Genomic DNA, 25,355 nt, shown 5'->3' on the forward strand with positions numbered 1-25,355 from the left:
TAGGAGCAGTAAAAAAGCCAACATTGTTCTCAGTCTCTGAAGTTATGATCACCAACAGCATAACAATGTAGACAAGGTAAGTGGGTAAATGGAGTCCCAGATTTTCTGCAAGCATATGTGGTGGACACCTGTACATTAAAGTATCATCAACTCCAATGACCATTTAAAAAGTCTAATTCATGCAAACATGGTGTCTGTCTTGTGGTTGCTGTTAGAGAAGAAGATCAAAAGAATCATCTTGGACCCCATACCCCGAGGAGAGAGAAAAAATAATATATGTAGTAACATAACAAAAAAAAAAACCAAAAAAAACCTGAACCTCGTTTCCCTTGAGTGTTACAAAATGTTCTACCTTAGTAAGATCAATGGGATAAACAGTACTCTAATCAAAAGAACTATTTTAAGTTTACTAAGAGCAGCACATCCAAGAGTTGTACAGCCTCTCAGGTCACAGGCTGAAGAGGTAATTTATCCACCAGGCCATGAGATGTTGATGCATTCCTGTGATAAAGAACTGCCACTAAGTTAATTCTAAAAAATTGATTGCTCATGCTTTTATTCTGCAGAGGTTCCCAGAAGTGACATAAAGGGCTTAATAATGTTCAAAAGTGACTGGCTTTTGACAAGCTGATAAATTTGAATATTTTTGCCATCCATAAATACTTTTTTTTGTTCAAAAGTTACAGTGATTAAACCTGTAAGTTCTCTGTATGTGCAGCATAGATTATCATTCTATTTGTACACATACCTATATTTAAAATTTCCATAGTCTCTGTCATTGAACAGTTTAAGATGTGATTTTTTGTATTTAACTCATAAATCAGCATTAGCTTATGTAAATTAGCATTAACTTCCAAAATCTGGGTTTGTTTGGCTACTTAAGCTAATTAGCTACCAAGAGCTACCTCAGACATATTGAATTGTTTTTATATGTAGACAGATAATTTTTGTTTTTTTTTTTTTTAAATACTGTCAGGCTCCAGTTAAAAGCTGGATGAAACTCATCCAAACTATTACTCCACTGACTTCCCTGCAGTTACATCAAGTACAAGCCTGACCCTAGGGCACACTATTAAATTTTTTTAAAAGTCAAATTCAGCAATGTTCTTTATTTTATTAGGGAACAAACAGGGCAGAACTATATAATGACCTATATTCAGCAAGGGAAAAGCAAGATCAATCAAAATGTCAAAGATGTATAAAAGATGTATTAAAATAGAAAAGCTATATCAAGTACAAAACATTTCACAATAATACAATCAGACTACGACCCTCAGTCCAGTAACTGCTTTGAAAACACTGCACATTCTCAGGCAAGTAAATGCACAAGCACAGATCAGTTACCAAGTGCAGATGAATGCAGGGCATCTGAGATACATTAAACCTTCTCTACATGAGACTGCAGCCAAACTGCAGGTGTAGCGTATCTACCACGTTTGGAACATTTGGTGTTCTTGTGAGAACGGTGTCTTTGGAGGCACCAAGCGCCTTTTCCCTTTTTGAATTTGAAAATACACATCCCCATTGCCCCTAGTAATTACCATAAATGAATGGCAGTTCTCATCTCTTACTCTGTACAGTGATTCCAAGGAGCAAAAGACACTTGCAGCCTTTTCAACTAACAACCATTTATTCCCATTACTTCCTTAAGATAAATACAAGTAATGAAATGCTTACAGATTTCCACTCCAATGAACAGAAAACACAGATGCCTGTCTGGAGGAATTTTTAGTATTTTTCATCACCCATTTCAGACATAGACATATCAGTATAAACAACCTATATATGCACAAAGCCTTTGAGTATGAGATACTGCCTTCAAATATAACAAGAGCACATTTTCCTACAAGCCATTTTGAGAGAATGTTTAAGAAGAATGCAACATTTGTCTCAGCAAGCTCCAGAAGGGTGTATTAATACATTCTACTCACAAGAGCTCCTGTTTTCCATCACATCCACTCCAGTGTTTGGGGCTATACCCAACCAGGAGACATGATACTAAACAGAGCAAGGGCTGCTTAAGTCTGTGCAGTCCAGGCTTGGGGGTTAGAAGAATTAATGAGGAAATGAGAAAAAAGCAGATGGTGCTGCAGTATTTCTTCCTGCATATCTGCCACCTCAAGTGGTTTCTATGCAGGCAAAGCCCCGGGGCCCCACCTGGTAGACATATAATTACCCTAAATGTGCACTTATGTTTCATTACACCTTAACCATCACTATGCACACTGATTACAAGTATCAATCCATTTCATTTTCATACACCTCTGCGGTTGTACAGCATTCAACTGCGAAAATTCGGCACTCTCGTCACTTCTAAAACAAGGCCCATGCTGATAAACAGCAGTGGGCAAATTATTTGTCACTCTGTAGGGTGCCAGTAGGGTTTGATAAGGATGACATCACTCCCATTTTACCAATAACAATGACACTAACAAGAACATGTAATCAGCAAGCCTCAGTGCTTGGTCTAGCTGTGGCAGGTGCAACTTTTTTTATGCTGTAAATAAGCCAGCCAGCATTAGCTTCCAGCACAAGTACAAAACTATTTATTTTATCAGAATGTTAAGCAGAAGTTGGCTTCCATAAGGCACTGCAGCTGCTGTCGCTGCTTCTACAGATGCTTTCATTAATTTTATCAAGGACATACTGAAGTAAGTGCTTGATCAGCACAATGGCTATTTAGGAACAGCTGAAGAAATGAAACAATTAACTTAAGGAGACTATGCAAGCCCAATATGCAAATTAGAATAAATATTTTTTTTAATGCATTAAAATGCTTGTAAGAATGCTTTATAAAAGCTTTATAAAGCAAAATTTGAAGTGGGGATGGGGCTGGGAAAAAAACCAAAATCTTCACAGCTCTAACTTACTTACATCTAAATAAAATTCCTGTAACCTTTAAAATTATCCATGTCTTAACACTGTAATACTGCCTTAGGTACTTTAAAAATTAAGTTACAGTGAAAGATATTGTTCATAATAACCAAGCATGAAAAGGACTTTAGTAACCTTAGAGAAGTTTCATTTTATTATTTGCTGTGAAGAGATATTTTGCCACAGTGGACTAGAAATTTAAAAACACTATTTGTTTTATGGCACCTTTACTGCTTGGAATACTTAACGGACCACACATACTTAATATATTATGTTTTATTTCTCCTTCTTAAGAAAAGAACTTCATATTGTTCTCTAACAAAGCATTAAAAAGAAAATCCACTTGCTTACACTTCCTTATTCAAACTCTCATGGTATCTGGTTGACTAAACCTTCAAGAAAATTTCTATCCCTGTGTTTGAAAAAACTTTCCACCTAACAGTGAGTAGCTGAAGTTTCACCTCTCTGCATTTTCAAGGCCATCCAGCAGATTTTGGAAAGGACAGCAACATAGAAATTAATGCTAGTTTTATTTCCTTCCTGCCTATGCACAGGATACTAAGGGTGTTCTGCAACACTACTGCTCTGTCTCACTGCTGCAGCCTGGGAGAAATATGGTCACATGCAGCTACTAGCATATTCATAAAGAAGAAGAAACAGAATGATAAAAATAATAGAGAGTATTCTTCACAGCAGAAAATCTGGTGCAGGGCAACATTAATGACTTTTTACACAAGTGCTCTGGGTAGTTTTACTGACGTCAGCTTAGCTGGATCTGCCCGTGGCAGATGTGACACACTATCCTAGATAATGTTTGCTGTTTTCAGTAGGGGCTATGGTGGGGGGAGCTGCAGCAGACACGTCCAAAGAAATCACTCCCATGATATTCTAAGTTTTGTCCAGACATGCCATTTGAATCTCTCTCCTTCCTACGCCCAAGAATGATAAGAAGCTTCTTGTATGGAAGACAGAATGATCTACTCTATTTGCAGAAAATGGAAAGTACTAAAGGATAGAAGATAAGTCTTCTACACCTTTCCAGTGTTTAAATGCACTTGATATTTACATTTATTGTCAGGAATTATTGAAGCAGTCTGCAAGTACATATATTTCCAGTGAAATCTATGAAATGTACTTTCATGGATTAACAACAAAGTCTCTAAAAACCCCAGAGTTTCTGAGCAAAAGTGTCTTCACTACTGGTAATGAAACTGAACTTCCTTGAACTCTTCATTAAGCCTTCCTCTTTCACCCTCTCCAATTAGAAGCTCTATTTATTAAGCTTTGCTATGATAAAATGTGTTCTAACAAAATTCTGGTCATGTCATCTGTTTAAATAACAATACTGGGAACAGCTAAATGAGAGTCACATACTAATAAAACATTAGCTTCTATCAATAATGCAGCCCACAGAAATTTTTGTTGTAAGCTTTACTATTTGAAGAGTACTACATGCTACTTGCATAGGATGGACCTCTGTTAAATGATTGCTATGAGTATTTGTCACTTTCAGTAAGACTCCACAGGTTAAAAATTAATTTTTTTTTAAAGTGCTACTACTAATATTCAGCTCTTGTTCAAAAAGTATGTCAGCTTACTATTTATCCAAAGGCAATAAAAAGGCCTTCTCTGTAATGAGTAGGATTCCTCCTGTGCAGCCAAAAAGGAACTGGGGGGGGGGGGGGGCGGGGAAGGCAGCTGGATAAATTAGATTTTCCTGTCCTCCAGAGTATTCCTACAGATTAAAAATAATGTATTTTTCATCTATATACAATACATTTTATTTTGATATACATGTCTATCAAACTCTTCAAACATCTTCATTTCCTTAACCATTACCTATTCTTTCACTTATGTAATTTGGAAATATTTGAGGCTTTACCACATACAGAAGGTTAAACAGTCTAGCTTCTGATAAGCTAGCTGCAACACAAACCTCCAAAAACTCCAGTTAAGGGAGAACACCTTGCTCTACTCCAAAATATCACTTCTTTCTCCTAGTGGGGCAGTATTATTTACGTAGATGAGAAATGCTTACTCAAACCACACACACTTTTCAAAGATGACAAAGACAACTGAAATTTCTTCTTTAAAATTTACAAAAAATGTCTCACAGATTTCTGAGGTCTGGTTTACATGGTACACAAAATTTCACTTGAGTTATTTACACATCAATGTCCTAAAGTGACTCAGGGGTTGTACCCCACGCAGCACAGCATTATAGTCCTGAAACAATAAAAGTAGTTTAACTAGCAGGAGATCCATTTAGGAGATCAGGCAATCAGGCACACCTAACTACAGGTGCTGAAAGGAAGCTGGGCTATGACAGCTACAATCATTGCAATATCTAACACTGTGTTAACTTTCAAATCAATGCCCAGTGACCTACAATGCCTCCATATGAAGGAAACTGATCCAGAGTTTGCTGTCTCTGAGCATTTTAGGAAACTCTGCTGTTAAGCAGTGGTACATCAAAGTGGTATTGCATCTGCTATTGCATGGAAAAACCTTAAAAAAGAGGAAAACACTCAGGCTTAGGTAGGTCCCATTTTTTCTGCCATCACTGCATTGCTTACAGCAATCTGATAACAAGTACATCTGGCAGATTTTGCTACAGCTTATTTCTGAGAAAACCATGAAGTCATTTTCGTAACAATAAAGATACCTTCAGGTTAAGGAAAGAGATACTTTCAAATTTCTTCTTCCTCCTCATTGTGACAACAGCAGACACTTAATCTAAGAAACTCTTCCAAAACTCAAGACACCAAACATAAAACTGACACCATTTAGCCTGGTCTCTACAATGGGTTCAGATAGGTGAGCCAATATTCATCCCACAGGGAATTTAATCTCTAAAGGATGGGCGTTTATGCACGTGCAAGTCAGCCGTCCATGTCACTAACACATGGACCTGATGCAGTGTTCCACTGCAAATACATGAGTTACATGTACTCCATATTTGCTTACCCCTCCATCACAGGACCAGAACTTATTTCTAAGACAAGCTGGATTAGAATTTTACCATAACTTTTTATAATTCATTTTTGAAAAGGAAAAAATAAATTACAAGAGGAAAGAAAACAATATCCATACACAAAAAATGTGACTTGTACTAGAGCATCCAGTAAGTAATGACATGCTTTTCATGTCCTTTGCACCTGGTATATCTCCAGCATATAAGGCATCAAATTTTTTGTCACCAGCCTGACAGCATCTGATAAAATACATTCACAGAGAAGTAAAAAAATAAAATGTCTTTGCTAAAAAGTCTACAGTCAACTGACATACATTAAACTCAGAACTAAAAATTGATATAAAAATACCTTCTAGACTACCTGAGGAGAAGTCTCTGGATACAAAAGCACATGAACTTCATAGTCTACTGTGTATATATAATTTTTCAAGTTGTGTTCAAAATCAGTGCAACACTTATAGACCCTCATCATTATCATTCACTAATACAGAAGACTGAAAGAGTCATAAAAATAAGTAATGGATTTTGTTACAAGCATAAACTCTTACAACATTTTTTATTACAAATCAAGACTAAAGAAATGGGTTCTTGTGGAAGTAATTAAATTTATAAAAGAATTAAATTTCTCACCTACACAGCAAATGAGCACTTGCGTATTTTAATGTAGCAAAAAGCTAAAGGTTCTGGAAAGTTTTGCATTAGATCCTCTCTCCCCTTTTGATCTGCTAAGTCAATTTTGCAAAAAATTTTGGAAAAAATATCCCTGTCCAGAATGCCTAGCAGCATGGCCATAGAGTATAAACACTTTCCACTTTGAGTACCTCTGATATTTGACAGCTCTATGAGCACTTGAACATCATTTATCACGTTTATTTTAATAGCTCTCCTTGGGCACAGCTGCCTTGGATGCCAATCTTCTTTTCTTTTGCCTCCTGTAAATATTTGAAATAGCTATTCATTAACAGTTGCAGATTTATTCGGCACTGTTGTACTGCTTGTGAACTGAAAATAGCTTTTCTTTTTCTCCCCCACTACATCTTCTGGCTGATCTGAAAAAAGCCCGCTGTTTAGGTTCAATCTGTCAGGATTTAAATTATGCTCCAGCTGAGAGCTAATCAAGGGTATCTGACCTGGTTTACAAATAAACTAGGAACAAGAGTCTTATTTTTTCCTTTTTTTTCTTTAGGGCATGGGCCCATATATGAAAACAAACCATGAACAAGTCACAAACACAGTTTTCCTAAATTAAAGCAGAAGCAACTTGTTCAGAAACAACTTGTTCTCACAGGTGCCTTCCTAGAGGTTCTCCAGTATTTTCACTGACAGCTCTTACACCTAGCTTACATGCAATATTTGAATTTCAGATTTCAGTACTTTTGCACAATGTATACAGCATTAAAAAGGCATGTATTAAAGCTATCAAGACACCCTGGCGTGCACATCAGGAGTCCCACATGGCTGTACAAATCATAGATTTTATTTTCATGGAGTGATACTGCAGAAAAAAAATTGTGTCATTCATCATGATTGCTCCTAATCTATTTCCATATACAACCAAACTGCATAAAAGCCATCTCCCTAATATCTGAGGTTACCAAATTGTACAAAATGCATCTTAAGTGCATTTTAAGGTCTATTTTCTTTGGATTTAGACTAGAGAGGCCAAAGAGCTCCCTAGTATGTACCAGTACAAAACACACCTAAATTGTCACTTCTGTAGAATGTACTAAGAACATCAAATTTTTGAATGCAGACACTTGCACAGGTTAGAGGGTTTTAAGGCAAGAAAAAACGCAGCCATGTCTTGTCTAATTAAAAAAGCCCCTAATGCATCCAATATAACTCTCTTCCTTCAGAAGGCTGCTAAAGCTGCAGAATACATTTTGTTTAAAAGAAATGTTGCTCAACATGGTATGAATGATGACGGGGCAGCATGCAAGTAATATTTTCTTCTACTTAGTCCTGTCCTCTTATTTCATGAACAATCACAATCACTGTAGCATTATGTCTAAAGCTGGCATCAAAATATTTTAGCACATATTGACTTTCACCTTAACATAGTAGGAGGTAACTCAAGGGAAGATTAAAAAAAAGAAGGAACAACAGTTAACCATGAGAGAGATCCATCTAATCTCTGGGACCAAGCCTTCAAATTTATTTTTTATAAGTTACATTTAATAGTCTCTCAGCATTCTCTCCCTGTCACATCTGGGCTCATCACCACCCAGAGTTTTACTCTCACTATGATTTCACTCACTACAGCATGAAAGACTAGACAATTTCTTTTTATAACTTATGCTTTACACTTGAGATATGCTGTGAGTTGAGTTGCTTGATGTTGTAGTCTCTTGCTTCTGTAAACTGCACCTGTATCATTTAATCACATGACACTTTTAAAGGTCTTTGAAAGAAAGTTATCTCAGATCAAAACAGCTTGTAGTTTCCTATTAAATTAATCTCAAAAGTTACAATCTTATATTAGCCCTAGATACAGAGATGGCATGGCCTTGAGTCACCGTGGTATTGCACAATATGTCAAGAGGATCACCACAAAACCCAACCTCCACATGGAAGGTGAGTCCTCATTACCAAAGGTGATTGCAAGCAACACTAAAAGCAGAAGGCACACTTTATATAAAGTACACTGGAGAAATAAGTGACTTGCTGAAATACAGCTTAAGAATAGTCACAAGTAAGACCACTAGTCAGCTTAGCCTAGAGACTCCTTCCACAGGGTGCTTAATGGAGAGTATAAATGCATAAAGGATTTGCTGAATACTCAGAAAATTGCAATGCTTGACATAAGATTTGTTATTATTTTTAAAAAATGGATTCTTCTTCCATGCCTCTGTCCCATTTCTTCCAAATGCTCAAACTTCCACTATGTCCCATGCTAGAGGGCTTCTCAGATTTAACCACACTATGATATTAAGAATCCCATGCCAATTTGTTCTGAACCCAGCCTTTGCTAGCTTCACTTAATGCCTTGGAACATGGTATGGGTTGAGATATCCAGCATTGCTGTTCATTTTAAGTAGTCACCACATAGGGCACCTTGCAGTAGAAGGGGTAGTGGGGCATGCATAACTCATTTAGCCTATAAACAAAAACACAGAAAGGAGGTAGGCAAAATTTATGCTGAGAGATCCTGCCGCAACTCCGCAAGATCCTAGTTGTGTCACAACTCCAATTCTTAAAAAAAAAATCTCTCCTTCACATCCTCATAGCAAAAAAAAAAAAAAAGAAGTTAGCAGATCTTTAGTAATCTTGTGAGTAGGAGGTTTCAGTGGCACAGAAGAGATTAAGGCTTGTTCCTACAGAAGGTCAAACTGTCCAGCAGCAGACTACTTACCAGATGATAAAAGGAATCTTGATGCATTCTGATAAATCTTGCTGCATTCTGATAAAACCTCTGGACACATTAAAGATGACCTCAGCTTGATAGATGCATGATGCAACACAGTGCATTGGATTTATTAATGATTTGGAATCTGGTCGCCGAAGCTGTTCGACAGTAGAAACTGTTCATGATATTTTCATAGAATCTATAGAAAGCTTCAGGCAGCTGATTGTAGCATAACATGCAAAGCTGACACTAAGAATACTCTTATAATGTTTGGGAAGTATTTCTAATCCAGGTTTAACAAAACAAGCAGTAAATACATGAGTTAAATATGTATTATTAAAGAAATACAAGTTCCTGTAGCTGAACAAATATTTACAAGGAGTGAAAAGATTCCAGTACCACTGTGGCTAAGAAGCCATATTAAAACAAACTTCTACTTTCAAACAAAATTAAAGATAAAAACCTTTCCCCTCTGAAAATCACACTTATTTAAAAAATACACCATGCTTTAATTCCAACTCTTTTAAAATTCAAGACAAATACACACAAAACCAACTTAATCTGCCAGATAAAGAGTTAACTACTGGCTTTGATGTTACTACTGAATCGTGTGGTTTACACTCCATTTCAAATAATTTAAACTTAGTAAAAATAAATTTATAAATAAAATTAACAAGTAAGTAATTCTACCCAGCTTTTTTTCTGCTGCTGTCCCATTAAATAAGCAGGGAAAGAATATAACATACACTACTCTTGTGTAATATAAACAAATTCTCAAAAAAAAAGAAAAAAATAATTTCAAGCAAATGTCAGATTGATGAGCACTTCTGAAGAAGCCACAAATGAGCCAAACATTCTGTTAAAAAGCATGAAGACTAGAGTGACTTTCAATCCTCTCTTTTCCCTTTCCCCAGTTAAGCTGGGACAGGTATCTCCTGTCCTTGGAAGATGAGAGAATACATCCCAGTGTGTCCAGTATTACATGAAGTTTTGTAGGACCATTTCTCACCCCAAAAGCCAGCTAAACAGGCCTAGGAAAGAGCAGCTCTGTGATGAGAGACAGAAGCTTGGGCAGATTACTACATCTGGTTTCCCAGACATCCCTCCAGTCCTTTGCTCCAAAGGATAGTCCATTAGGACACTGCAGAAATGTGGTACTTCCGTAACGCTAGCATGTGGTAAGATTGAACTTGTATCAGTTACTAATGTCACCCTGAGAGGTTTCTGAAAACACATTCCATTTTACCCCAGATCAGTCCCCTAGCCTGATGCACACAATAAACACTCTCCCGGCCAAAAAGCAGGTGGCCTGAGGAAAGGTTGGAGGAAAAAAAAGGGGGCAACAAGGAGGATGGATGGAGGAAGAAAAGGGGGACAAGAAATGCTCCTTCTACTTGCAGTTTTTGCTGAAAGCACAGCTGAAACTATAACCTAAGGCTGAAGATCAAGTAGTAATTTGAATTGTATACATATTTGCTTTAGCTCTTTTCTATTACACTTTTATTTCGAACAAAAATAAAATGCACCTTTTTTCATAACAATACAAAATTAAATATGCTGGTTGTCATTCAAGGATTTTAACAGCACAAATGCAAATATTTGAGTAGGAAAATAAAAAGGAATGTGAAAGACTGAATTATGTAGAGCATATGTCACCAAAAATTGGGGTTTTCCTTCTGCTGAAGGAAAAAATACAACCTTTGTTAGACAGACTTTTCTGTTTCTTGAAACAGCCAAAGCTCAAAGCTAAGAGATTAGTGGAGTCTTATTGTCTCTAGGATTCCTAGTCAGGCATGCAAAGTAAGCATTCTTGTATTGAATTTATAATCCTTATTTCCAACACTGTAATCTACAACAACCCATGCACAGTCAAAAGTCTTTATAACAAAGGAGCATTACTAGAATAGGTTTGATAGAGACAAAAAGGTTATCTGATCATGCTACCAGACATTTTAGCAACAGTTTCAATTTATCTGGCAAGTTAGCTTCTGGACAATACCTATGTACCTCTGGCAACACTCAGAACAGCATCCCACAGCAGCAATTGTCCAGATTAAAAAAAAAAGAAAGCCTTTAATTTCATTTACAGCATTAATATGCTTTATGTTTTGGAACAGATAACCATGACATGATAAACATTTCAAGGCATCCAAAGAATCTATTTAAAGCTATTGAAGCTTATAAATAATCACCACAGAGAAGAAAATGTTACTTTCAGAAACACAAGGCAGCACATGAACACTTTGACTGCTGATGAAAATCTTTATGGAAACATGATTTTTGGCAAATTCTAGAGTGACAGCTACTTGTTAAATAAATGACCACTCCTTGTTACTGCATTATCTTCCTTCCAGTCTTCACTGAACAACAAACTTTCCTCTGTCACCCCATACAAGCCCTGAGACAATGCCATGGTAGCAAATACAATGACCAACCACCTATTATCTGGAATGCAATCATATGTTACTCTACTTCAGTTGTTTACACTGCTACATTACATGCTCTTTGAGGCCACTTTTTTTTTTTTTAAATCAGGTACACAATACTTACACAATAAAATCCCAATTATACAAATGACAATGAGTGACAAAGTGGTTTTCCTTTAAAGTGAATGGCCCAATTATAGCTCTGTATGCTATGCTGCATACTTGCAAAAGCTATTGTGATTCATTTGGGTTTTAACTGAGGCATGGACATGATTTTTTTGCAAATTAACTCTTACAGCATGATTGCTCTACAAGACTGTTTGACAGAACTAAATCCTATATGAACTGTGGAAGAAGTGACACATGGAGTAAAAAAGGAAGAAGTTTCCCTTCCTCATTTCTGATGCCTTGTATCACAGTAGACTTGGCAGCAATGGAAAAAAACATAATGCTTAAAAACAAAGTGAGATACAGAGCATACCTACAAAATCTAACAGGCAAAATTAAATGAGTCTCCACAAAACCCATTTGAAAAAAGAAAAAAGAAAAAAAAAATACTTGGGGCAAAGTATCTGGTCTGCCACACTAAGGCATGAAGGGCTCCATAACTTCTTAGTAAGTTTTTCTAGTTTCTAAATTTGTCAGGAATAACATGTAATTCTTGCAAATAATCTGATGATCTTAACTAGAAGTATCAATTAAAGTTTGACAGAGTTATAAGGAAATGGAAGCAAGATTATATTACTGAAAGTACTTGGCAACCATAAAATTAGAAGATGCCATGTTCTACACCCTTAATGAAAATACTAACAACATATTAAAGTAAATCTGAGCCTTCTGCTGATTCCTAGTGTTTCTGTGAAAAACAGTGGCATGTTGTGAATCCCAGAATCCTTTGTGGCCAGAGGGCACAGAGATGATCAGTATGTTTAATATTTTGATGACAACATCAAACATACTGCAAGTGCACTGCAGAGTGATCAGCCTTTGGCAACAGATCTTGAAAGCACCAAATTTATTCTGCATGAGTCTATCACCCAGCATGTGCAATAGGTTTGAAGCATTCTGACAGCAGTGGACTGACTGCACACACAGCACACTACAAATGCATAAGAATGGCTACATGGCTTTTGGCTCAAAGTCAGCTCACATCTGGCCATCTCAGAAGGAGGCTTCAATGCTAACTGCAAAAGGCCAAGTAAAACATGCAAAATGAAGGAAAAACATGCAGAGAAAAATTATATTTTTAAATTCAGCTATTTTTAATAAAATAAAAGATTAGCATAAAACCCACACAGATACATTTTCACAGGACTTAATTGTCATAATAAAATTTATTTAAAGCATGTTAGTAAGGGTGTTGTTCAAATGCCTCTTCAACACTAACCAGCTTGGGGCATTGACCAACACTTCAGGAGCACTGTTTCAGGGTTTGAGTGCCCTCTGGGTAAAGAAATATTTCCTCATGTGAAGTCCAAACTTCCCCTCAGGGACGCAGCTTTGAGCCATTCCCATGTGTCCTGACATTGGATGCCATAGAAAAGGGATCAGCACTTTTCTCTTTCCCTTTCCTTCTCAAAAAGATGGAAAGAGCAATGAGGAAAAAACCTAGACACCAATAATTTAATGTAATTGCCACTACATTTCTGAAGTAAAATTTAAAATAATGCAAAGGAATCTTTTATGCAACAGGACATGCAGAAGACGACAGGAATGACAATAACATAGTGGTTAACATCACTGTGTAAAAAAATGTACCAAGAAGACAACAGGGAATTTCCTTTAGAGTTCACTAAACTAATGTGCTCACTCAAAAGAAGCTGGAAAGTATCTCCAGTATTGCAATTTACTACTGAAAAGACATTTTTATCTCTTAAAATAACTCTTTGCTATATGACATTGGTTATATGTGTTTGTGTATGTTACACAGTAGTTCCCACATACTTGGAGATGCTGCTTCTACTCACTACTGATGGAGTATAATTTAAAAAAAAGTAAAAATACATATGGACAATGAAAACTAATTAATTATGCTATCCCATCTAATTATGAAATGACAGTCTGGTACAAAAATATTTATCTTGGCCTAAGTAATCTGTGCATTAGCAAAGTCAACAGTAAAAAACTTGAAACATTCATAAGACACAAAAAAGATACAGAAAGAATTTTAATAAACTTAAGAACAACAATGAAAAAAACCCTAACTCTACAGCCATACCCAAAAAGCACAGCAAAACAAAGACAGTTTTTTTTTATCGAAGCATCTCAAATACAGCAGCCCAAGCTCTCTGGAACGCAATTTCAAAATATACTTCAGGAGTAATATTAGAGTGAAGTCTACATTCTCTGGAAGTCAGTAAAAAGGCTGACAGAAAAGATTTGTTGTAGATAAACAGTCACCCTTCTCCTCCTTCCTCTCTCTCTCTCTAGCTCAGATCTGCAGGTACAAGTGCTCTCTCTACAGTGCTAGTTTCTACTCTGGAAGGACCCTGAGTGCACAACCCAGGCTCCATCTGGATATCTGGATAACTGGACACCCATTCTCTGTCAGTGTATTCAGAAATCAAACCCCCTACCTACCAAGAGTGTGGCCCAAGCATCCTGGTTTGATACTGCTTCTGCTAACCAATGGGAAACTAAAACATTGCCACTACTTCACTTTGTCCTTTCATGACTGTCGGCTACCCTGAAATCATACAGAGAATTTACTGGTAGTTGTCCAGGGGCAAAACAGCTACTAGGAATAAAGCAGAATGTCTTGACAGAACCTAATAAGAACTCCTAAAATCAAAGATGCTCAGCAAAGCTCAAAGTCATCTGAAAAGCTCTGGAAGCCAATCACATTATATCAAATCAATCCTTATCAACACCCACAACACCTGTTTATGGCAAACTTGTAGAGAGAAAAATATTTAACACTAATCTTCTTTAAATTCACAACACTGCGAAGTCTACCAGATTAGCGATAATTCCTAAAGACAACTAATGAAACTCAAGACTCAGAATCTTAGTTTTGGTACTTCCCTGCTTTGCAATGATACACATTGTCCAAGACTTCCTACCAGAAGTGTTATTCAGAACTTAACATCTCTTGTACCAGTGAACCAGTTGCTAATAATGGAATAAAAGTAAGTGATTTTTTTTGCCACTACAATTATCCATCCAGAAGCAATGGTTCCACATAGTTTGAGGAACAGTGTATCACAAGATTGACTTTGATCTCAGCACCCTAACTGCTACCATAAAGTAAGATAAGGTAGTAGTTAATTATACAGTGTAGATTTTAACAGCAGTATATTCCCTGCCATCTGCAACAGACACGCAATGCTTAAGAAGTATAATTTTGTAGTAGTACATACAGAAGATTTTCATTCCAAACTAGAATGAAATTTTCCATTTAAAAAAATGTATTTTTAACTTAATTTGCTGAATGAGCCAAAATTGCTTGCAATATAAAGTATTATCTTTGCCCACAAAGCCTCTCACAATATGTAGGGTTTTTATGATAATGAAAGTCCCACTTAAGGAAAAAAATCAATTTTGAGTCCTGCAATTTAGCCAAAGCCATCCCAGGACGCCACTCTGCAATATATTCAAAATTCAGGCCTGTTTATCTTCTGTGTCTCCTTGGAACTGTTCACCAATGGCAGCTCCCCCAGTTTTCCACTTTATATACTAAGCAAAACCACATTGTTATACATAAACTTGCTTTGCCCAGGAAAGAAAGAGCCCTCTCATAACTATAAATGCAATCCCCTAAAATACAGCACTGAACATGACACAGCACAAAACTTACTAATAAATTGATGACACAAAGAAAGTGCTGTGCAATCAGCTGTAGAGAAACTCTGCATAAACAACCTAACAGTAGACATTTGTTCTCCACCCAAAGACCACTTTACTGTATTTCACAATACTTTTTTTTACTAGCTTTCCTACAGAACTCTGCTATATATTCTGATTTGACATGCCTGCTCAAGTAAAAAAAAAAAAAAAAATTAAACAACTACTTACTAACAGTTGAAGTTCACAGAAAAAAATTAAAGTTAAAAAATGAAAAACCTCAACAAACTACTTTCAACTTGTGATAGATTATTTTGTTAATGAAATGTTGTGAAATATTCGAGTTCATGTGACTTGTAACTTCAAAACTATTAAGGAGGTCAGAGAGCAACATAAACCATGCAAAAGTATGCAAAACCTCCTCAGTTTCAGTACACCTTAACACTTAGTGCAAGGCATTATGAAAATATGCAGCGTGTACTAGAAATCTATAACAGTTTTTGTGCATCTTGCATGGAATTCAAGATATTAAAATAATATGCAAAAAGAAAAACAGCTTATTTCAGAGGTTGAAAAAGTACAAGAAATAGGCTAATATTCGTTCAATCATGGTGATTTCAGCCATCTCTTTTTAATCAGTTTTCGAAGTGGAAAACCTTTTCATGGCACATCTGTACCTCTCTGTTTTTAACTAGAGCTTTAGCAATACATCTTCTGTGAAAACAGAAGTGATTGTTGAAGAGATTGTGGCTCAGTAACTCAGCAAAAAATTGAATAATGGCTTTGAATTGCTAAAGTCTTTCACTGGATTGATGAAGATTCTGCAGCCCACAGCTGCAGCAAGCTGGCAGTAATAAATTCTCCATGCATTGCAAACTAAGGATCTGACTACTTCATCCATTTCTAAGTATGTGAAAGCTGGAGGCAAAGCCATTTTACAACTGAATAAATACTTGCTTCTTTCCTTATGGCCTCTAACAGAGGTAGTAGTGTAAAGCCAAACAAGAACAGAACTCCCTGGAGATGCCTGCTGTGAGAAACGTCATAGCATTTCTTCAAGAAATTTAAAAACAATAGCTTAAGGGCAACTTTTTCCATTAGAAATCAAATTATTTTGAAAGAGTCAATATTTATAATAAAGGCCACAGTACAACACATGAATTGAATTACTCATTTTTCAATCCAAATGTACAATACTTGAGTTCAAAATACTTTCCAAAATTTCACATTCATTGTCTGCAAAGACAAACAAAACTTGAGTTTTCTTTCTTGTTATGCCAAGTAAATATATCTTTACACTAACACAATGTGGAATTTATAGTATTTAAGTACAATTACAACAGGGCAGACAAGTCTGTTTTTTTTTTTCTTTCCACACATGCCATAAATCTAAATAAAATTTAGATAGTTAACTTAAACAAGGTCATAATCCTGACTTATTACCCATCTTTGTCATAGTTCCTTGAAGAACAGTCCAAAGTTTCTTTAGAACAGCTATACAGTGCTGTATACAGCTATACAGTAACACTACAGCTATACAGTAACACTTCTTATGCTACCTATGAATGGCAGCTTGTCTCCTGCTCAGTAACTACTTGCCAATTTCAAAAAATCCTATATTTCTGAAAACTCCTAGCTTTCAGAAAAATGTTTCCTGAGCTGTTTCTCCACCAAAATAACAAGTGTATTTATGTATCCTCTATTTCAGTTATCAATTATTTCACAATATGTATACAGGTTTTAGAAACTTATCCTACTAAACCAAAAAATCTGACATGACAGGATTCCTGTCAGGCAATCCTAACAGACAATCCAATTCAATGAAAGCATTGATTCTACAAACCTAAGCAATAAGAAAAAATTAGTGGCAATCACAGGTGGGCTTCACAGAAGATGAAAAAGTCACAAAAGTGCAAGAAAAGGGCATTTGCAACCCTAAGTGAGAACTTTCTGTGTGCATAACGTAGAACATAGAATTTGTCAACACGGGCTTTGATTAGGAAAAAGGGTCTTCCTTGAACACAAGTGATAGGAATAGACAAGAGTTTATCATTGGCCTAAGTAAGGTTCAGTATGGATCCCTAAATAAGGATAGATTCAAAAACACTTTGAATCATTGGAGACTTCTTACTAGAACATTTGCAACTCTCAGAGCCATAAGTGAAGCCCAGGGGATGTACTGTCTGTGCGTCCACAGAGGACGTGACATCAATGGTTGCATTTACTCCTTTTGATTCAAAGTATTCCACACAAAGATGGAAGGAGCTGATACACCAGCATTACTTGAGCATTTTTAATGTACATTTCAGTCCTTCAAAATGGTACACAGACAGAACACCACCTGTGCCTTCACAATGAATACCGGCATAATTAGAAAATCTGTATTTTTGAAACACAGGTAAAATTTAGATATAAAGAACAAATACTAAGATACAATAAAGCTATCATAACTAACATAAATACAAAAGCTTTAGGCAGACACTGGCCCTACATCCAGTATCTGCCTAAAGCTTTCCATAGTGTACTGCAGGAAAAAGTATTTGATTGAATCCATGTGACACTACAAACATCCTACTGAAGTTAAAATCTGATAAGCTTTGTATGGGGCTCAGAAACACCCCAGAATGTCTCCACTAAATCAACTACCAGCAAAAGTAATGTATTGCTGAAAAGGATTTATGAATCCTTGGGAGGCTCATTAAATTTTCATAGCTGAATGAAAAAAGATTTCCATCACCTTCTTTAAGAAATCAGAGATAAAATAAAATGACCAGATTTTCCCATTTCCACATCACATCCAAAAGATCCACGCACAGAACTTTGCTTGAACAATAGAAAATCAAAATAAAATACTCCTTAAAAGACTGCATTTTGCAAATAGTGGTGTACACAATAATAAAAGCATGGCTTTCTATCATAAAGACACCACGAGACACAGCTATGACTACTAATGTGTGAAGGTCAGCCCAGATATGCTTCAGTGGCTGACTTTTATTTTAGGGATAAAATTCCTTACCTTGAAAAGACTGCTTGGCTCTGTCCACCAGTTCTTCAATAGGATAACTTGCTAGATCTCCTCTGGCATGCTTTGTTTTACAGTAGGTACATGCATTGAGACACCTGTTCAGAAAATGAAAACACTCAGTTTCTAGCAAGGAAGGCATTTATATGCACAGCTGTATTTATTAAGTACCTCTGGAAAAGTGAGTTTTTATATCTATGACCAGAAAACAGTACTATTCCATTTTTAAATCAATGGAATAGTTTGAAAAATGTTTTGCTGTCCTAACTTCTTAAAGCATCTTTCATATGTATATGAAACTTTGAAAAACAATCAGTAGGAAACACATACAAAACCTGAGTGGGAATTTAAATATTTTTTAGAAAGGTATAATCGGGTTAATAATTTTTTATCACTAAAGATCAATCTCCAGTTTTCCGATCACTCTATTACATAAAAAACCCAACCTGAACAAAAAAGTAAGGGTAAAAAGTCCTGAAAGGCTGAAAGTAGATTTTTCAAAGTGTTTACACTTGAAAATTAATTTTCCTTTGGTTTGTATAAATAGAACAAACAATGCAATGAAGACAGAATCATCAACTAGATAGACAGTTTGGCACAAAAGACTGAGGAACTAATGAAAACTCCTAGAAGAAAACAAAGGAATAATATGATTGTTTTTAATTTACCTGACAATATCCTAAAGGCAGACTAATTCAGAATACAAGGACAGAAAGACCAAAACCAACAAAAACTACCTCTCATCATAAGCCTGCTGTGCTTTTTTTCCTTACTCCCCTTCCTAGAGCTGATATTGTTCTAGCTTTTTATAAGTTAATGCTTTTAAACCTAAGCCCTAAAAACCTCACAGAGTACCAAAAAATCATTATAAATATTTCTGTTGTTCATGCTTACTAGAATACCATGATTTCTGTCCATTTTCACAATAAAAAGGCCGCAGCTTCATAAAATCATACAATCTTTAAGGCTGAAAGAGACCTCCAAGATCATCAAGTCCTGCATTTGACCAATCCCCACTGCATCAAATAAATCATGGCACTAAGTGTTACATTCATTTCTTGAACACTTCCAAGAATGGAGACTCGACCACTTCCCAGGGCAGCCTGTTTCAATGCCTGGCCACACCTTCAATGAAGTTCTTCCTGATGTCCATCACAGCTTGAGGCCACTTCCTCCTGCCCAGTCACTGGTTGCCTGTCACGGGACCTCCACTTGGTCACTAGGCATCTCTAGAGTGTGATAAGGTCTCCCCTCAGCCTCCTTTTCTCCAGCCTAAACAGCCCCAGCTCCCTCAGCTGCTCCTCATCAGACATGTGCTCCAGACCCTTCTCCAGCTCCATTGCCCTTCTCTGGACATGCTCCAGCGCCTCAATCTCCTCCTTGAAGTGAGAAGTCCAGAACTGAACACAGATTTAAGGTGTGGCCTCAACAATGCTGCATACAGGGGGACAATCACTGCCCTGGTCCTGCTGGCCATGCTATTGCTGATACAGGCCAGGGTGCACTGGCCCTCTTGGCCTTCAGTGACTGTGAACCAGCATCCCCAGGTGCTTTCTCACAGGACAGTGTTCTGTCCATTCTTCCCTCAGCCTGTTGCAATCCAAGTGCAGGACCCAGCATTTGGCCTTTTTGAAATTCATATGACTGGCCTTGACCTATCAACCCAGCCTGTTCAGCTCCCTCCAGCAGATCCATACCCCAGCCCAACTTTAGTGTCATCTGCAGACTTACTGAGCATGCACTTGATCCCCTCATTAATAAAGATATTAACCAGGACAAGAAAACATTTAGGTACCAGAAAAGGAAAATGTTCCAACTACAGCATAGTTAGAACTAATACCATAGAACTTTCAAAACAATACCAAAAAGGCAAAGATAGCACAGGGTGGGTTCTGATGAAGTCATCAGCCCCAAGATTGTGTTTACTACTTGGATATATCTTGTCTTCAATGATGATGTCTGGCATCTCCATGACTAGGTGACTAGTGCTTTGCAAACTCCAAAGGTTCTTCTTCACAAAAACTCCCCTCACATGTTAGTTCTGCTTCATTTGCATAAGCAGGGGTTCAAGAAGGGCAGAACACTGCCCAGAACATTTGCACAGTTGCCCTTCTGCTACTGCACATCCCTCAGCCCCAAGACCTTCTCCATTCAACAGAATCTTAAGTTCTGCAAGAGAACATTTAGGCAGTTTGTGATTCTGTCTGGATATTATTTGTTGGGCCTATCAGACCAAAACATCAGATTTTAATATTCACCTCAGATCAAAAAACTAAAATATACTGCTTAACAGCTGCAATCAAACTGTTTTATTAACTAAAAATGTATATGAAAAAGGTTGCCAGTAAAATATTCAACTGGCTAGTAAAAATCAAAAAAAATCCCTAAAGCTGAATCTTTACAGCCTGCTCCAAATAAGTGATTCATTGCCACCCGAACACAACTAATTCATCAGATGTATCTCACCTTTCTTCTGCAAATCAAAAGCCTTCCATTACACAGGACCAGAAGCATGTGTAAAAGGTAGCACTTGAAATAGAGAAAGTATAAGCAGATAATTGGTCTTTGTACTTTGTCTGTGCAACCTACACAACAAATGAAAATGTTTTTCTTCTAGGTCACTGTTATCTAAGGTGTGCCATGAATGGCTTTCAATCAAAGCCCACGGGTACTTCTTTCTCTAGATACTTACTTCCCTTATGCAAAGCATGTCTTCCTCCTATTTTTTTCTTTTCTCAATTTTCTTTTTTGTTAGTTTGTTTTTAAAGCACAACTCTCCATTCAGCCCAACAGTTCATTTCTAAGTATGCTCCCATCCCAACATACCACTGTGACACACTCCTCTCCGTCCACATCATTCATTCTGCTAAACCAGCCTTTTTCCAGACAGCTACACAGAGAAAAAGCATTACAGAGCAGTCAAGGGAACATTAAATCTGTTTCTGAATGAATATGTCTACCCTTTTGGAACCAAAACACAAAAGGTGTGATATTATGTACTAAACTTTTTACTATACTAACCTTTGTTTTCTCCAAGAAAATAAAATTACCAGCTATTTTATCAAACTTCTCAGGTCAAGAAGAGATTTTACTACAACAATCCTGCCCCTTGAACAGCAGGTTACTTTAACACTGGCTTTTTCACTCAGAGAAGAGAATTCTGTCAGTCAACAGTAACAAAGGGATGCATCAATATTTTTTCTCTTGGGATAAAGTAAATTTATTGGACACAAATTTAGGTTTGGATTTGGGGAAAAAAAAAACAACACAGGAGAAAATGCAACAACAGCTTTCATAATTTCTTAAAATTAGCAAATTCTGCCTTAAGAGTTCCAACAAAAACTTTATCACAAATTTTTTGTTGCTTTGAACTGTAACCCTGAATGAAGACAATGCTTTTTGTAGACCTTCAAGTGTGTCCATCCATCCTAAGATTGATAAAAACTTTAATATTAGTAAGTTATTTTTAAAAACTTCTAAGCTTACTCCTGTGTAATAGTTCTAAATATATATAAAATCTAAAGTGGTGTTGAGGTACAATAAAACTGATAATTTATGCTATATACATAGAATTTCTCTGTTCCCTCACCATGTATAGTGCATCCATAAAATATACCATGCCACCTCTTTCTCTCCTCTCCTCATATATTTATATATATTATAAATCAGATACATTTCTTACTGTATATTTTACTCTGTGTTTGGGTAGCAGTATTTGAAAAGCTTTACAGTAAAAATAGTAAACACTAAAAGTGTTAAGTACTATGCAACAGTGCCAAATACTGAAATTATCAATCTCCAAACCTTGAGCATAATTTTCACTTCTTCAATCAATGCTCTTGTCCTACAAGACTGTGCTACAGGAAAAAATGCAGTAACAGCAGCTCTTCTATGATATTTCAGTAAACTCTGTCATAAAGACAGCATGGAAATATGGAGAAAGAAGCACAAATAAAGAAGAAGAAGATATTTTCCAAATATTCACAGTATTATGACATTTGCCAATGCTTTCACAATATTATATTTTCCAAATATTCACTGTAGTATGTAGTATTGCTTCCAAGACATTTATTACTATGATCTTTAAGTACAACTTCAGAGGGTTTGTTGATTTATTTTGGGGTAGGAGCTGAAAGTTGGTACTTGGAGGCAAACTTTTTTCAAATCTTGTTGTTGTAAGTAACTTACTCCTTCTATAAAAAAAAAGTATTCGACACATCTAAATTAGGTTTTCACTTTTTTGGTACTTAAAGAGATGATACAACAAAACCAGAAAGAGACAGATTTAGATGTAACATAAAAAAAAGGATCAGTTTTAGAAAGCAAATTAAAGGAGACAAAACTTCTATATTCTGTTTGTAGTATATTTGTTAATAGCAACTTGGAAAAGGAAATCATCTTCTGAGCTACAACTGACCAACAAAAGGATTCAGATTTAAACTACTTGTAAAACTGCTGAACTAACCACTTTTCATAGATATAAGGATTAGCAATTCTTGAAAATACAAATTTAAAACAAACCGTAAGTATAATCAATGATCTGTAGTGGTTTCTTCCCTAGTAAGCCAGCCACCTCTCCAAGTTTCCAGCATAACAAATTACTCTTATGTCCATGCTGCCACATACTCAGACCACAGACAAACAAGTGGAAAAAGGCTTTTTGGAACTGAGAATCTGAGCGCTGCCTCTTACTTAGGGGCATCCACTACCAAGTGGATCACCTAAAACCAACAGCTCCTTAAAAACTAGCCTTTACCACAGCTGTAGCTCAAATACATAGGACTAAACAACCAAGCCAGTACTTGCAAAAGAGTATTTAGAGTATTTGCTTTTTTTTAAAGTGGGAGCATTCTTGAAGCATTCATAGGTGGTTTGCAAATGTTAGTTTGTATTAATGCAGGTCAAAGCTTTTTTTTTTTTTTTCCCCCCCATGAAGAAATTACAGACATTTGTAGAAAACAGTAAGTCCTGATTTTCCAATATACTAAACTGATTAAGGTACTTTGAATTATTAACCTTTTGCTTTGAATTATTAACTTTTAATCAGCTATGTGCTCAATACACAGAACTATTCACAGCAATATAAAGTATTATCCACAGATAAATTACTACCATGTGGCTAATTAAAAAAACTTCAAACACACTACCAAACTGAGCAACATCAACATTTTGGTAAAGTGCCTAAAATTTTCTTGTAGATACAGCTAACAGTGGTCTTTACAATGTTTAGCTAGTATGTGTTCATGTTGTGCATTATACTAACCCAACTCTTAATTTTCAGAACAGTAATAGTACTTATAAAACACACACTTAACATGAAAGGCTCCCCCTTACAGAACGGAACTAATCATGAGTAAGAATGCTTATGACACAGCAGACAAAGACTTTCCTTCAGTGGGACTAATCAGTGGATTTCAGCAGCAGAGGAGCATGAGAGTGCAGACATGAGGAAAAAAATGTTGGTTCCTCTTAATGGGACTTATGCCACTAAGCTTAGTCAAGACAAGATTCCACCCTCAGATATGAAAAATATAAAATACCTTTCATTCAAGGATCAGAAAACAGCTCAATTACAGCATGTGATGAGCCATTAGTGCATGTGTCACCATACATCTGTGAGCAAGAGGTAAGAGTTGAATGCTGCAATATGTATATATAAAATATGATAGAAGATCTCTGCTACTCTGCAGGTGGTTAGTCTTGGGGAAGTGTTCCCTCAGTATCTGGAATAATCTGGTAAAAACCTGCTTGCTCCTGAGATGGTGTACCAAACTGGCAATTTGCATAAAATAATTAATCACAACTCAGATTAAACACTAATATTTGCCCTTATGATATCTGACTAACTATACTTATTCAAAATTTTATGAAGTTTGCCCTATTTAAAAAAAAAAAAAAATCTGCCAGTATGGTGGTGCCACTGCGCATTACATCAGTACAAACATGGAAAGTGCTCATCACTGTCTCCTACATAATTTCTCTGCACCTACCTCCAGACTTCCTCAGGTGGTCTCAATAGCTCCAGGCTAAGAATATTTTGTATTAAAACTATGGTTTTCCTGCAAGGAGAACATCATTTGCTTGCTTCAAAATACAGGTTAGAGAAGATATTTATGCTTTTAAAAGATACTTTTACAGTTTCTATCAAGTGTAATTTTGACAAAAATGTTTTGCAGTGTGAATACAGAGAAAAACTCCCTTTGCAGGCTTGACTGAGCAAAAGAAATACACAAAATACCTACTGCCAGCAGGTGAAAAGATGGATACTAGTCACAAATTATTCATCAAAAGCTAGTAGAATTCTACAAATGTTTTTGTGCTTAGAATACCAAGTTTTGAAAACCTAACAACATTGATACTATACTTATAGTTAAATATCATCCTATAGTTGTAGAATTAAATGCCAGTAATACTTCTTCCCATTCAACCTCTATGGCGTCTACTTTTTACTTCCAAAATATCTAAATTCCCTCAAGCATAACTGTAATGGATCGGGGGAAAAAAGTCATTCACAGGAAAACTTAAAAAAAAAAAAAAAAAAAAAGGGCATGCCTAATATGTCTGACTTTTTTCAGGAAACTGTTCATTTTCTTGAAGTTTGCACATTTTACAATAAAGCTTTTCAACCCACAATGACAGGGAATATAACTTCCCGACAAATATTTGGGGTATGGGAGGTTCTTTTCACTTTAAAAATATTCAGGATTTAAAATACTTTTGGAAAAAATGGCAAGCAATTTCTCATTGAAGGCTAATTAGTCTAAGCAGCAAAACCACATTACTATAGAAATACTGTTTCTGGTATCCCAGCTTGTTCAGACTGAGCTTGGACACTAGCCACAGGTACACACATGCACTTGAGGTTGCAACATTTTCGGTATGATAAGAACAGGACTTGTCTGAACTTATCTTAGTAGCCAAGTATTTTAG

At 36.3% G+C, this 25,355-nt stretch overlaps 1 protein-coding gene across 3 annotated transcripts in view; it reads right to left on the bottom strand.

The window, feature by feature from the left end:
- Positions 1-25,355, bottom strand: part of CDKAL1 (CDKAL1 threonylcarbamoyladenosine tRNA methylthiotransferase) — a 375,244-nt gene that overhangs the window by 187,323 nt on the left and 162,566 nt on the right. For all 3 annotated transcript variants that reach the window (XM_021553407.2, XM_021553406.2, XM_021553405.2), the window contains exon 9: positions 18,420-18,523. In XM_021553407.2, coding sequence (XP_021409082.1) covers positions 18,420-18,523 — 104 coding nt within the window. The remainder of the gene's footprint in view (positions 1-18,419; positions 18,524-25,355) is intronic.

This window comes from Lonchura striata, chromosome 1, assembly GCF_046129695.1.
Source record: "Lonchura striata isolate bLonStr1 chromosome 1, bLonStr1.mat, whole genome shotgun sequence".
NCBI lineage: Eukaryota > Metazoa > Chordata > Aves > Passeriformes > Estrildidae > Lonchura > Lonchura striata.